This window comes from Rattus rattus, chromosome 12 (genome assembly GCF_011064425.1).
Source record: "Rattus rattus isolate New Zealand chromosome 12, Rrattus_CSIRO_v1, whole genome shotgun sequence".
NCBI lineage: Eukaryota > Metazoa > Chordata > Mammalia > Rodentia > Muridae > Rattus > Rattus rattus.
In genome coordinates, this window is record NC_046165.1 from 24,303,309 (window position 1) to 24,319,245 (window position 15,937).

At 42.2% G+C, this 15,937-nt stretch overlaps 1 protein-coding gene across 1 annotated transcript in view; it reads left to right on the forward strand.

Annotated features, from left to right (window-relative positions):
- Klf12 (Kruppel like factor 12) overlaps positions 1 to 15,937 on the forward strand; it is a 363,399-nt gene that overhangs the window by 25,692 nt on the left and 321,770 nt on the right. Inside the window, exon 2 of the mRNA XM_032918181.1 lies at positions 3,120 to 3,255. Coding sequence (XP_032774072.1) covers positions 3,120 to 3,255 — 136 coding nt within the window. The remainder of the gene's footprint in view (positions 1 to 3,119; positions 3,256 to 15,937) is intronic.

The window sequence follows — 15,937 nt, forward strand, 5'->3', positions numbered from 1 at the left end:
GTTTCTGCCTCCATGTTCCTGTCTTGAACTCCTACCCTTCTCTTTCTTAAACCATGGACTATAACTCTGTAAGATGAGAGGAACCCTTTCCTTCACACGTTGTTTTTAGTTCGTGTTTACCACAGTAACACAAAAGCAAATTAGGTCATGTGTTATCATTCTTCACAAAATTGGTCTCCTCTGGATTGTCCTTCAGTTCATTTCTTAAAAATGAAGTGAAGATTTGAAGCTCTTGGTGATTTGTTTTTTTCCTATTGTTTTGCAAATACCCACACCTTATTCAACAGCAGGGAAAATACTGTTTTACAGTGGGCTCATCTTGGAACATTTTCACAGCAATCAACTTGTTTTTCTATGTGTATTCCACTACTTTTCATATTATTTCACAGTTTTTAGTCATCCTTCAATTAAATCCAATCATTACAATATGGTATTAGCAAATAAACAGGTTTACGATTTCAAACTACTTTAATTATGGTCTGCCTCTGCTGATGGGAGCAGAGGATTTCAGTCTGCTCAAAGGAGCCACCTGTTTGGCGACACTCCAGGTGCATCCTTCAGTGCGATTCACAAAGGACCTCGAGATCACTGGTTCATCTAGAGAGCTGGCTAAGTGAAGGCTGCCTGGAAGGATCTTACTGTATTGTTAGACTGACTCTATGGAGGATGCAAATCTCTGTGACTTGGCATTCTGATAACCAGAGAGCTCAGTACAGACCTCCCATCTTCCTGTGCATTCTTCCCGAACATCATTCATGAAGATGTTTAGCACCTGTCTCCCAGACACTGGGAAGCTTATAGAGCTCATCCCCTGTCCTTTACCTCACACTGTAACCACAGCAAAGTGTGATCCCTAGAGCTACTCTTTGGTTTTAGTGTGTAGTGCTGTAGTTGGCATTCTGCTGTTATGACCCGATGCCCTAGAGAGTCAAGTTGTGAGGATGAAGTTGTGAGGTCTTGGCTTGAGAGGGTTTAGTCCCTCAGTACTTGGTCTTATAGGTGTCAATGAGGGAGCACTTGGTGGAGAGAGCTAGGAGTCTATTTGCTTCATGGCAGAGGAAAGCAAACAAGGAAGGGGCTAGGTAAAAAATAAACCCTTCAAAGGCTTTGCCCAGTGTCCCGGCTTCCCTCTGTTAGACCCCACTTCTTAAAGGGTCCATCCCTTCCCTGTTAGCCCAGAGTCTGTCTACTTGCACTCTTTGACATGGTCATTGCATTGTGGGGGTCACCTCCCATCCAACTACATGTTGTAAATGTATTAGGTAGTGGACAGTTTGTCAACCATCAGACAGTGCGAGGGCTCAGTTAGACTATGTAATTAATACCTATTGTTTTGAGAATGGAATGGACAGACACCCACTAGTTGCTTTCCTTTTTGTAGAGTGCAGTGTACACAATTTATATTTGCCAAACTGTCAGTTGACTCTACCATGAGTCCTTAGCTCTGATAGATAATCTGGTTTAATAATTAGGTTTAGACTCATCCTTAAGATAATCACCATTTTAGTTTCTGTAACTTGTTTCATATTTACAATACTTTTTAATATAGGTCAAGAAAATCATCCTTTTATACACATATTCTTTTTCATCCTGCAAAAACTTACTTTATTTTCTTCGGCCTTTATCTAGTGAAGCAATATTTTTGTTTTTGTTTTTTAATTGACTTTGGAACCCTTCACAAGCTTACTTAAATTCTTTCTTGGCAGGCAGATTTTTAGTTTGTAGTTAGCCCACTAAACTTTGAAGATTTGTGTGTGTGTGTGTGTGTGTGTGTGTGTGTGTGTGTGTGTGTGAGAGAGAGAGAGAGAGAGAGAGAGAGAGAGGAGAGGCGCGTGAGTGTGTATGAGTGTGTGTGTGAGATTGTGTATGAGACTGTGTGTGTATGCGTGTGAGAATGTGTGTGTATGTGTGTGAGTGTGTGTATATGTGTGTGAGAATATATGTGAGTGTGTGTGAGTGTATATGTGTGTATGTGTGTTGGTGTTTTTGAATGTGTATGTGTGTGAAAGTGTGAGAATGTGTGTGTGTGTGCATATGTGCATGTGTGCATGTGTGTGTGTCTGTATTCCTTGACAGAAGGGCTCTCTTTTTATTTTCTTAGTGTTGTTGATAAGACTGGATCTGATCTAGCTCAGGCTAGGTGTTATGTAGCTAAAGATAGCTTTGAGTTCATATTCTTCCTGCTTCCCCGTCTGAAGTGTGGCACCCCATGCTATACTGGAATTGCAGTTTTCGCACAGCAGTTTGCTGTCTGCACCCTTCCCTAGTCTATCCCCTAAGTATCTGCCCAGAGCCTGCTCTTTTTGATCCTTATCTTAGGCAGTGAATAATCTCCTTAAAATGGGCTTCAAAGTACCTGTGGTTTATTTGCTTAAAGCCGGACATTTCTCTTTGAAAAATAATGCCTCGTTTTAAAGAGTTGACTTGTGACCTTTATAGCAGTCCTCCAAGGCTGGAGAGATTAGCACGTTCCAAGTCAAAGGCCTCTTTTCCATCCAGTAACTCTGTCACTGAGTTTTACCTAAGAAACCCAGAGATGTGCAAACTCAGTATGGTACTTCTGATTATTCTTTGTGTTTCTATATCCTCATTGAAACAATGAGAATATTACCCAGAGGATGATAAAAGTGATGCCTCATGGTTTGGCTACGGAGAAGACCGTTCCATATAATGCACACATGCGTTGGAAATGCGCATACTTACTGACAAAAGGAACTAATTTATGGTTAAGTAAAAAGTAGGGTAATCTCATAGTACATCTAGCTTCAAGAAGAAAGCAAAAGGTCATAGTACCCCTCTGTGGTTCACTAGACTCTGAAAATTTACATTGTACAGTGTGAGTCCTCAACCACTGGGTTTAGAATTTCCTTTTTTTTTTTTTTTTTTTTTTTTGTTTTTTTATTTATTTTTTTTTGCAGGACCGCAGGCCTTACTGAACAAACACTGTAATATCTGGTTTTGCCCTTCCATGTTCCTGCAGGGCCTCTAGACCCTATTTAGGTCTCCCTGGGTACTTCTCCATCAGTTTTAGGGACATTTTAGGTGTTTGTGACATACTGTATTCGCTAGTTGCCAAGAAGAATTTGATTGTTTTTTTTCTCTCAATTTCTCATACACAGGCCTTCAAGAAACCCCCAGAGCATCTTATCCCTGCTCCTTGTAAATGCTGTGAGAATCCCAGTTTTATATGTCAAAAGAGGTCATCAAGGGCTCCTGGATTGTCAGCTCTGGTGTAGGTGGAAAAATATCCTTCAGGTAATACTCTAGCTGGAATCCCAAATCGTGTTGCTCATTCACACCCTGCACCATATACGCTCAGAAACTGGAAATTATCTTAGGATGCAGACCTGGAATCCAAGCATAGTTTCCGTTTTTGTCCATTACCTGCCCCACAGTATGAAAATGGTACAATAGAAGCACCAGTGTTCTCCTCAGCATGAACTAGAAACCAGAAGTTGTTGCCCTTGGATACGCGTGTTCTCTTCTCTTCTCACATTCCTCATTGGTTTTACACTCCGGTCTCTGGGAGGTCATGAATGTAAATAAGTCCAGGTGAATTACCTGGCTTTAATTCTTATATAGTTCTCTGGGTTATTTGCTTGCATTTGCATTTCTAACTTTACAAACAGATATAAAGCTTCTTTATGTGTGTCCATGTCAACAGAAGTGTGCATACAAATGAGGAACACTTGGTTTTTTTTAATCCATTTTTTAAAAATTTTTAAATTTATATGTCAAATAATATTCCCTTTCCCAGTTTCCCGTCCATAAGCCCCTTAATCCCATCACCATCCCCCTTCTTCTATGAGGGTGTTCCACTTCCTAACAATCCCCCTTCCTGCCTCCCCGCCATGACATTCCCCTACACTGGGGGTCCAGCCTTGGCATGACCAAGGACATCTCCTCTCACTGGTGTCCAACAAGGCCTTCCTCTGCTATATATGCAGCTGGAGCCATGGGTCTGTCAATGTGTAGTCTTTGAGTAGCAGTTTAGTTCCTGGGAGCTCTGTTTGGTTGGTATTGTTGTTCTTATGGGGTTGCAAGCCCCTTCAGCTACTTCATTCCTTTCTATAACTCTTCCAATGGGGAGCCGTTCTCAGTTCAATGATTTGCTGCTAGCATGTGCCTCTGTATTTGTCATGCTCTGGCTGAGCCTCTCAGGAGACAGCTGTATCAGGCTCCTGTCAGCATGCACCTCTTGGCTTCATTAATATTGACTAAGTTTGGTGGCTGTATATATATGGACTGGATCCCCAGGTGGCATAGGCTCTGAATGGCCATGAGGAACACTTATACCTAGAGAAATCCGATACAGGATAATATGGAACATGTACGTGAGTAGTGATTGTGTCCAGCAGTTGGATGTGCATACTGGTATATGCATATGATTCCACCACTAATGCAATATTAGGTGTGCATAATATGTGGGCTTAGGATGGTAAATTATACATATATGTAACAGATACTAATGTAGTAGTGGATGTATATAATATGTTGTGGTAGGATGATGAATTGCACATATACAAAACAGACATTAATGTAATATTTGCTGTGTTATGCAGACAAGTATCATATGTATGCCTGTATAAGTGTGTTAGAATATAAGTCAGATGCAGACTAGCATACTTATATGTGTGTGTGCATCCAAGTTAGGGTATAATTGTGGGGGAAAGGCAGGATAAATAATGTTTGGTGTTGAATCTAAGATGATAACTTAATACCTATGTGACTTTGTCACTGGGCACCAGCCACTCAACTGTTCTAGGTTTTATTAGTAAAAAGTGAGAGTTTTAAGTTCACAGAGGACCTTTTATGGCTCTAAAATTTGATGTTTATTGAAGATACCGTCACTGATCATTCAGCTTGTTCAGTCACTGTGTGAAGGACTTTATTTATAATAATATTTTATGATTGGCTTTTAGAGCGCACATTTACCATGTTCCTTTGTCAGCTTCTGGAACTGGCAACTTATCTTCAAGGATGACTCTAAATCTCATGAGCTTTCCCTCCAAACTATAGCAACCTCTTCCAGATTATTTTCATCAGTGAACTGGTTCACTTTTCTCTTTGCTTTGACCAAATTTCTTACAAGAAGCAACTTGTGCAAAGAAGGATATTCAGTTTATATTTGAAAAAGGGATTCAGCCCATGCAGAGCAGGCAAGACATGGACGTGGGAATGGATGTTGATTGGTCAGAGTGGCTGCAAAGTCAGGAAGCAGTGGGAAATGATGGCTGGGTGCTCAGCTTGCTTTCTCTTCCTTCTGAAAGTGGAATGGCGACACCCACTCTCAGGGTGGGTCTTCCTTGCTCAGTCTGGAAATTCTCATAGACACACCCAGAAACCCGTTTCCAGGGTGATTCTAAATCTAGAATAAAGGATCATGAAAGCCAAGCATCACAATAGATTAATATAAAAAGATTTCAAGGGCTGGGAACCACGCATTCAATAGAATGACTGCCAAGCAAGCATGTTCCCTGTAGTTGTGATCTCCAGCACCAGCAGAATGAGATGGGTGTGGTGGATGCTTTTGTAAGCCTAAGATAGCAAGGAGCAGGGCAGCAGACAGAGACAGATCTCCAGAGCTTGACGGACAGCAGTGTAGCCAATAGGCTAGCTCTAGACTCAGAGAGAAAACCTTTGCAAATAAGATGTAGAGGGATAGAGGAAATGACCCAGCATTGACCTTTGCCTCACACATATACTGGTAGCTGTCCTGGTGTTAAAGCCATGTAGTTGTACAGTACTTACCTAAAGCAAGGACTGAGTGAGTTTCTTTGTGTCTGGGTATACTTGTATGTGCAAGTGTGCGAAGGCCAAAGGTGAACCTCTGTTGTAAGAGGAGCCATCCTTCCTGTTTCCTGAGCCAGGGTCTCTTACTGGCCTTCCAGCATTAGTATTAGGGATCCATGCTTGGGATTTTTACATGAGTTCTGGCCATTGAGCTCAGATCTCCATGCTTGGGCGGACTGCATCTTACTGGCTCGGCCTTACTGGCTCCTGGGTGAAGTTCTTAAAGACCACATTGGTATCCATTTTGTCCTTGTAGACAGCACATCATCATTTTCGCGGCACATGAGATAGTCAGCAGATGCTTGTGCAATGAGCACACCATTGGAGGACATCTTAAAACTCCCTGTCCTGTAGGTACTTTCCTGTTCACTGGGGTGTTCTCTGTGATGTATAGGCTGAGGGAGTGGTCGTAAGAGGTCATCACTGCAGATGCTGAAGCATCCAGGATAGTGGAGAGGGATGGAGGTGGGTGGGCCAGGAAAAGAGGGTCAGTGACTTTCTTCCCCTCCTCGGGGCAGTGATTGTACCTTTCAGAGCAGCCATCTTTAACCAGTGAGCCACATTATTTCATTAGCTCCATATCCCCAGAGTCATATGGGAGTCTTTTCTGAATATAAATCTTGTGTCCATAGGGCACTGAAGCAGTTAATCTAAATGCTCTCTTGGACTCAAAGTGCAGCAGTGAGTTATGATCCTGGAGCAGAAGAGAGACCTGCTTTTCTTTTCTTTCTTTCTTTTTTTTTTTAAAAAGAAGATTTTCTTCCTAATGCATGGTAAATTATAAAAGGAAGTGAAAAACTCCAAGGGAAAATTCAAAATGCTCGAATAAGGTTTGGGTATTTGGTTGAGAAATACACTGTTTCTGTTTCGTGAATGCTTTTTGCAGATTTCCTCTTTAATTTCACAGTTTATTTAAGTTAGCTCTGGTGGGGAAAAATCATCTTCTAAAGCCCTCTGTCCTCTTACTGTGATTGGTATTGGTCATTTTTTACTTTGGTACTCTGTGTTGACATCATCGCTGGTGGTACCAGAGTAAACACAAGAAATGACAGGTTAAAAATGGTGGCTGATTATCAAGTCTCACTAAAATTTTGGGTGAGGTATTTGCTCACTAATAAACGAAACACTGTTGGGTTACGTAAGGTTAGCTAGCCCAGTAGTTTTCATGTCCTTGAAGTTTCACCTCAGAAATTATAATACAGTCTGAATGTTCAGTGATGGCTTCCAGTTACCTCTTTTTAGCTTGAGCCTTTTAAAGGGATTTGGAGAAATCTGCATGAAGTTCGGGCCGAATGGAACCTCAGAAAGGAAATATCTTTCAGAGTCAAAATGAAACCAAGTATTCATATTAGGGGGTATAAGGAAAGAGACAAATAAGAAAGACGAAATCCTCCCTTCAGGAGCAGGCAGCAGTTGCCTTCTGCCAACTGGCCCGCTTGTGAGAACTAGTGAAGTCATCAAGCTACAGCTATTTTAATCCTGACACGGCGGGTGCGCAGAGGCAGCTGGAGGTGCTGTACAGAGGAAGCGCAGAGACGTTTTCAGAGGCAGAAAATTTCCCTGCTGACTGACAGCATCCCTGTTTCAGACCTAGTGCCTCTGGCACCTCTGAGAAACCGGAGGGCTTGTGCAATGGCCCAGGCTGGGATGGTGTAGATTGGATCTATACCCAGCCCCTTAAGGAGACCTCCCATTTCTCCCCCATTGTGACCATCTCCGTCCACCGTGATAAGATACACGGGTTGTAAACATGGTACTGGCATAAAGCAAAAGACAAATTATTGTTGTTAGGATTTGAGACAGGGTCTATGGTGTCCTATGCTGGCCTGACCTTACACTATAGCTGAAAATGTCCTTTAACTTCTAATGTTCCTGCTTCTGCCTCGCAAGTGCAAGGACGGCAACCACAAACCACTCTACTTGGCTTTCACAGCACTGGTCATTGTACCTTGTCCATGCCTGACAAGCACATTGCCAAAGGAACCACACCCTGAGACATTAAATGTTTTGAATTTTTCCTTTTCTTTGTCTTACTGCTTTATTAACCACTATAGGTCAGAAGGGCAAGGGCTGTACCTTGCTGACCTAATGCTTTAGGAGATAATGAACTAATAGAAATACATGCACATACGTCTACATGCATACACACAAATACACACAAATACACACACACACACACACACACACACACACACACTCATCATGGACAGTGAGTCTCTCCCCAAAAAACCAATAGTAGGAAGAAATATTGGAAACTTGTGTTTTAAATTCTTATAAAAATAATCTGTTTTTCAGAAAAAGTGTTTGGTAATGAACTGAAATGCATTTTAGTTTTCTATGAGCTCTGCCTGTAGGCTTTGTCATTACCGATCTTTAAGAAAAACAAAAGTGTAAGTGAATATTTGATGGATTACAGATTCCTCTGCCCGATGCTCTTTTAACCAATGGTGACATACTGTTTTAACCACTGGTGACATGATCTAAAACTGTAGGTACAGCTTCTTCATCCCTTTTGAGACTCAGGGGGAAAAAGTTCAGAAACATCAACCAAATAGAGATAAATTTAGAGATAATGAGATCGAGTTCTGAGTGTAAGAAATTATCTCTTTTTCAGCCCTGCAGAGGGAAGTGTTTCTGTTGTAGAAGCAGGGGGTGCCCTCTCCCGAGACATTTCCTACAACAAAGAATGAAACATGAAGTCACACCCAGCTGCCAGGACTCTGCCCTTATTTTGCAATGAATCCAGGGATAAGAAGCTACCTTGTATGTTGGAAACAGGGCAGCCAGCATCTCAGTGGTGATTCCAAGGGACTTTCATTCTGAGTAGCAAGCCCTAGGGCCAGACAAACAAAACCAAACCCCCAAATTAAGTACAGTATATTTCCTATGGAAGTCTGTATAGTTTTCTGTTTGCTGATTAAAAAAATCTATACTTAGAAAGACAGGACCTTTCCATCTTTTATTCAAAATAATGGTGACCATCTTAACCCTATAATACAAAGTCAAGGTGTGAATGGGCACATGGTCTTGGTAGATGTGGTGCCTATGGACAGTAAAGTATATTCACAGTAATGTAATCCTTGTTTAACTTCCTTTGAACTAGCCTGGTAGATATTGTACCAATGGACAGCACGGTAGATTCTTAGTAATGTAATCTTTATAGCTTCCCTCAAGCTAGCCCACAAGACATTTATTCAAAGGTCACCAGTTGGTTCTGGACAGAAAAAAAACAGGAAAGTTTGGGGTTTTCTCTGTTTCTGCAGTAATATATTTTATGACTGAAGTCAAGGTAGCATTTGGGGCATTTACAATTGTAAATGAAGAAACTGAGAGCCCCCAAGGCATCTCTGTATCTTTTTGTCCTGAATCCAAGCATCATGGGTTTGATTCAGTAAATTCTAATGAAGGCTGCTTAGTAACTCACTTTCCTTGTCCCTTTGTTGGGGGTAGATTTGGAAGAAGCCTAATGTGTTTATCTTGAAGTTTCCTAGACCTGGTTTCTTCAGTTCCTGGTGTTTATAAGATTCTTGTAGATCCTGGTTCTTGCTGAGGTAGTTAAAAGCCAGGATCTAGAACCATGAATCGATCAACCCCATCTCCACTCTCATTGCTATGGGAATGGGACAAGTTGCTTAGCATATCAGGGCCTCGGCCCCTTATTTGCAGAATGGTTGTAATGATATCACTTACCTGAAAGCATCCTTGAGAGGTTTGGAAGGAAGAGGTCTGAGATGCCTGACATGGTTCAGGGTACATGACAAGAAGTAACTCAGTGTGAACTGTTGCTCTGAGGAGCAGGGCTACTGCTTTTTTCGCGTGGGATTCAGTGTTGTTGATGTTGTTGTTGTTGTTGTCGTTGTTGTTTCTGCATATATCTGTGTGTACCACATGTATGCCTGGCGCCCATGAAGACCAGAAGACGGTGTCCTGTCACCTGAAACTGCAATTACATGTAGTTGTGTGCTGCCATGTGTTTGCTGGGAACCCCATCCAGGAGCAGTAGCTCTTAACTGCTGCGCCTGCTCTCTAGGCCCAAGAAGAATTTTATTTTATTGGCAGTCTGAGGCCCTACTTTAACAATAGGCGTTTTCTTTTGTTCTGAACACCGCAGGGAACCTGGGGAACCAAGGCATATAATCAGCTCATGTATGGTACTGTTCCCTCAGTAATTCCCCTTCTCAGAGGCCGCAGTATGGCCGGGAAGTTCAAGAAGTAAAAGCTGCAGAGAGGGCAGTGCCACTGCAAAGAGCAGAGAGTGGGGGCGGGGATCTCGGCTCATGGTTGCAGCTTGCTGTCTTTTCCTCTCAGGCCCCGTACTCTGTTTCTGTGAGGGGGAGGTTGTCTGTGGACTATTTCAGGGGTCTGATCATTAGGGAAATTCCTTTGGACCCTTTTATATACTGCTGGACTTCTAATCCTCCTGCCATTCCCACCTCTGGCTTGTCCTGTGCCAAGCATCACTCCCCACTGAGCTTTATCCTTGGACTGCTTTTCTTTTCTCCTTCTCTCCCATTCCCCTCCCCTTTCCCTTCCCTTCCCTTTCTCTCCCTTCCCCTCCCCTCCCATGTCCTCCTTACTTCCCTTCCATCCTCCTTCCCTTCCTGTCTTTCCCTTTCCTCGCATCTTTCCCTTCATTCCGTGTGTCCTCTTCCCCGTCTTTATTTTGGAGACAGGGCCTCAGATAACTAAGGCTGGCCTTCAGTGTGCTATATTGGAAGAACACTTTGAAACCCACAGTCCCTTGCTCACTGGTATTACAGGTGTGTGTCACCATACCCAGCTTTGCGTGGTGCTGGGGTTAGAACTCAGGGCTTAGTACTGGCTAGGAACACACACCTGAGCTATATTTTATGCAGGGCAAGTTTCTTTGGGGGACATGCAAATGAGGAATGGGTTGAAGGTTGCAGGCAACTGGATCTGTCCTGCTTTGACCTTGACCTGACTGGCTGGATTGAACATTGCACCTTCCTGCCAACATAACACTAACACAGCTCCATTAGAGTTCTCTTATCTTTTCTCTTTTTTTTGCTCTGTCTCCTCTTCTCTTTTTATTTATTAAGGCTCTGTTGAGTAAACTTTATGATAACAAGGAAAAGTGAAAAGTTCATAAGTTCAGAGACAAAATTGCCTGCAATCAAATATTAGTGCATGTTTTTGGAAAGGTTCAGAAGCCTGTGCCTGGCAGGTCACTGTGATCAGTGAGTGCTTCTCTCTCTCTCTCTCTCTCTCTCTCTCTCTCTCTCTCTCTCTCTCTCTCTCTCTCTCTCTCCCTCTCTTAAAAAGTCTATGTTCATGGCTTTCCACCACACTCTGGCTTTCTCTGGCCCTGTGCTCAGACCCCAGCTCTGGGCCTCTCTGGCTCATCTAAAGACTTAATATTAATATTTTCCCCAGGTCTGCTCTTCTCCTCCTTTTTCCAGGCCTCAGCAGGGAGGTGCAAGGATGCAGATTTATTTTTCCATTGACGTGCATTTCACCCTCCTTCCTCCTGAGGAAGACAGACATGGATTCTGAATATTTTTCCATTCTTCTTTTACACGTAGGATCGAAGCCAGAGCCAATTATGGTAAATGCAGTGTTTCAGTCCAGTGGATTTTAGGCGAGCTGGGGTTTGTTGGAGTTTTTGAAAAAACATTATTTTAGCTTGACAGCATCATTGGCAACACAATTTTCATCTTCACACATTATTTTTCTAAGCCCTTATAGACCAGTGCCTGGGAAATAGGGAGATTTCACATCTCTTCTCTGTGCCTGGAGCTCTTTGTGTTCAATCGAGTTCTTACACACACACAAGGCAGCCTATTGCATGATATTTACAGCTTGTGGCGTGGAAGTTCAATTCTTAACTCATCAGACACCATGTGCAGTGTTATTAGTCTCTGCTGTAAGGAGAACGATAAGTGAACAGTGAAGAACAGGTCTTATGAACCTTCCACAAGCACTCCGCACCAAATCTAACAGATGCTTCAGAAAAAAATGGCAGCCGGCTTGGTGGACTTTGGGTTATATGTATGTATGGACTCCTGCTGTGCCTGATTCTTGGGGTATCTGTCTTCTTTTACTAGGCTTACCATCTCCCTCTCCTTCACTCTACTTGTTGACCTGTCTCCTCCTCCTTCTTCTGTCCTTCCTCCACTTTTTCTTTTACCCTCCACTTTCCATACATCTACATCCTCATAAAGTTACCCATGATCGGGAGCTGTTTGCTTCTAGCTTCTTTCCCCTTTTAAGTAGGTGTCTGCAGGTATATCCCCTGTCTCAGACAATCTCATTTTGCCCTATACCTCAGGTTATTTGGGTTGTAGGTGCTCTAAGTTGGGCCCTTCACGATTTTTCCCGTCTGCATTTGTTGCCCACCTGCATGCATTCAGTGCTGTTTGATTTTGATTGGCATCCTCCATACCTTTTCTGAGTCCTTCCTTACTCATCTTGTATGTCTGTTCCCTGGGGCTCCCCGATTGATAGCCACTGCTTACTAACCACATGTTCTCTGGAACAACTCCAGTTTTAGACTAAAATGATACTGATTGAACTCCCTGCTTCCCACCAGTGCTTACCCGTCCTTTCCTGTAACCAAAGGGAATATAGAAATACATCTTGGCCTTTGCTGATCTGAGCCACTGTGATTTTTGGCTTCAGAGAGGCTCAGACTAGCCCCAAGGCAGAGCGCCCTGAAAAACACCACAGAAAGTAGGTTAAAGGGTGTTCGGCTGTACCTACAGCTTGTTTCCTGTCTCTATGAATGATGTGTGTTTTATATGTACGATGACAGAGAAGTCAGACATGGTGTTGGAGCTTGGCTGCTTTCTGCCCCATCTCGAAGAGAAGCATGAAAGTGTGTTGGGTAGTATTGTCAGATACTCGGAGCCAAGGCGACCATGGCTGTCTCGGTTTTCCATATATATATATATATATATATATATATATATATATATATATATATATATATACACACACACATATATATATACACACACATATATATATATATATGTATATATATATTTTCATCTTTTGAAGCAAGATTTCACTGTGGAACCCAACCCTTCACTGTGTAGCCCATGTTGGGGCTAAGAAACCATTCTAAAACTCCTGGCCTCTGATTCTCAGTCATCCTTCTGTCTCAGCCTCCATAGTGCCTGGTTAAGTAAAGTTCTCATATTTATTTCTTACTATAACACGTCATTTTTTTTTTCCTTTTAATGATCTGCCGTGAGAGTTTCCCTTTTCCTTTAAGGGACTGTAATTCACGGGTCTATTTGAGAAATAGAACTCTAAATTGCTAATTTACTTGATGTTAAGGCTACGAGTCATTTCAGTGAGCACACAAAGGGCAGAACTTGACATATTAAAACTTGAAGTGGGTTTTCTTTCGGGGGCTTTGTTTTCGATTCTCTCCAAGGTTACTTAGCAGTGTTGTCAGGGGCTGATGCCTTGAGACTTGAGGAGCTTTCTCCTGCGTCGGATGCTAGATGCTCTTGAAGAGGACATGTGGCTTGTCTGTTTTGCTTTCACTCCCTATTGCATGTGAACTACCAACCCCCTTTTTTGTTCATGGAGAGGCTTGGGTGTGTAACGTTCTGCAGTGATGTTTTTAGCCCAGTGTGTATGTGTCATCATTCTAGAGTGCAATATGCTAATGAATCTTGTGATGCTCTGACACCAAAGTGTTCAGTAGTTTGAAATGGGGGACTAGATGTGCATTGAAGACAGTTAAGCTCATGTATGATTTTAAAGTTAGATCTTGAAGTGTCTTTGTGTGTATCTGTGTGTACAGATGCGTATGTGTGCCTGTTGTTTTCGTATGGGTGGGCATTTGCCACACTGTGTGACTTGGGAGACACTTCTCTCCTTCCACCTTTACTGTGGCTTCCTGGAATCTAACTTAGACTTTCAGGCTTGCATTGTGCAGTGCCAAGAGCTTTCTACCTGATGAGCCATCTGGTTAGACCTCATGTGTGATTTTTTTAGAAAAGAAGTAAGAGTAACATCCTTTACTTTTATTAGAAGGCGAGATATAAGTAGTTTGATCAAAAAGTAAGTCATTGTTCCACAAATGGAAGCTGCTGGTGTTAACGGTCGAAGGGAAATGGACAGGAAACCCTAATTTAACAACCTCAAAACACTGTTAGTAGAGGACTAGCACTGGACACCTGGGTCCTTATTTCCAAAATTGTGTTCTCCTGTGGAAGTTCTGAATGTGTTTTAATTTCTAAGATGAGACAGTTGTAATTGATTCTAAAGTGCCACCCCCGCCCCATACACACACACTGTTTTCATTCATCTAAAACAGATATGTGTTTCATGCTCTCTCTAGCCAGGATTTAGTGGCCTGGAACATGCTAATTGATGTAGGCCAAGCTGAAGGGGCTTGATCTGGGAGTTTTAATGCTGTGCAGAAAGTACGTCTGCTTCATCCAGCCCTTGTTTAGCTTTCCACTCTCTCTGAAGCTGAGTAATTGAGTTCTCTGCACTTCTTCAGCTATTCTGACTGGCCTGTTGGCTGTCGGTCTTTGGAGATAACAATGGATTTTTTCTATTTTGTTTACTATCGCTCTGTAATAAGAATTTTGAAACTGTGACTAGCATGAAATAACCATGGAGGATACCCTGGAGCCATTTCAAGTGTAACATGCCCTAAGCCTGTTTAATTTGACGAGCGTGAGCAAGTGTTTGCTGGGTCCGAGATTTCCCAGAGAAGGTAAAAATCAGAAGTAATTGAAGTAGATCAGATCATGAAATGGGCGTTGTAGTGTTTATGTCAGTGTTGTATGCACATGGGTGGTATGTATTTGAGTGTGTGTGTGTGTGTGTGTGTGTGTGTGTGTGTGTGTGTGTGCGTGCTTATGGAGGCCAAGGGAGAAGGTAGGTGTCCCTCTCTATCACTATTTTATTCCCTTGAGACAGATCCTCTCACTGATCCTGAAGCTAACCTGGTGGTTAGCCCTTAAAGTCCTTTTGCCTCCCCACACCCTTACAAGCACTTTGCTACACCATGTATCCCCCACTCCCAGCCTTCAATATGGGTGCTAGAGTTTCAACTCAGGTCCTTGGATAGCAAGTACTCTTGAGCTCCATCTCCAGCCTTTTCAACACTTTCTGCTCTAAATACATTCAGTTGCTAATTCAGACTTGCAAGCCTTCATACTATACTGGTTAAAGTGTCTGCAGGTGCTAAGTCCAATGTTCCGGGTACACAGTCTCCACCCTTCACAAACTGTTCTAGACGTTAGGAGAACCATGGGGTGGGCTGTGGGAGCAGAGTGTGTAATGCTTAACCCAAGACTCAACTTTGCTTTCTGACCCACTGCTTCCTCATTGTCTGTAACTTCTCTGTATTCTCTGTTTCCTCATCTATGAAGTAATGAAGTAAGCTTGAGCTCATGGCTTACTAGGACCATTCAACTCTTTAATACATTGAAAAGACTTATTACAGACAGTGCCTACCACAGAATAACCCTGTGGTTGTCATTAATAGTGGTAGTAGAAAAGACAAAAAAAAAATGGTGTTTCTCCCTATTAAGGTTGCTATGGTTAATGACAGAGAAATAGATCTACCTTACTTCAATGTTACTGCATACATGCAAAATATATTTTGAATTCAGACAGTTTTTCATTATAAATAACAAGTGAATATTTATTAATTGCTATGTACATTTTATCTGGGTTTACTTAGATGATATTTTAAGGGTTAAAATGCCAAAGGAGGTGGGGATAATGAGAGTGAAAACAGAAATCTTGTTCCCAAATATTTGACATCTGAATATGAAAGTTAAAAGGGGAAAAATAAGTTCCCCTTAATATTTTTTTAGCTATCTAGTTTATTACAGCAATTATTTGGAGATGATCATTACCAACATATGGTAAACTTGACATTAGAATGAAGATGGTAATGTTTAAGGTTTGATACATCGCCTTTCTCCAGGGTTGGCAGACATTTAATCTGCCATGGGCATTTGTAATAGACTCAGGGGTTAGCAGTTCTGGCTACACAATAGGAGCAGTGAGGGAATCATCTGAAGTCTTAGGAAGAAACAAATCTACTGCCTGGCAGGGCAGAGACCTGGAGTCAAGAATGAGCTAGTAGCAAGGAAGGGGAGTTGTGAGGCTTAACAGTGAAGAATTCTAGGCATGAAGGACAAAG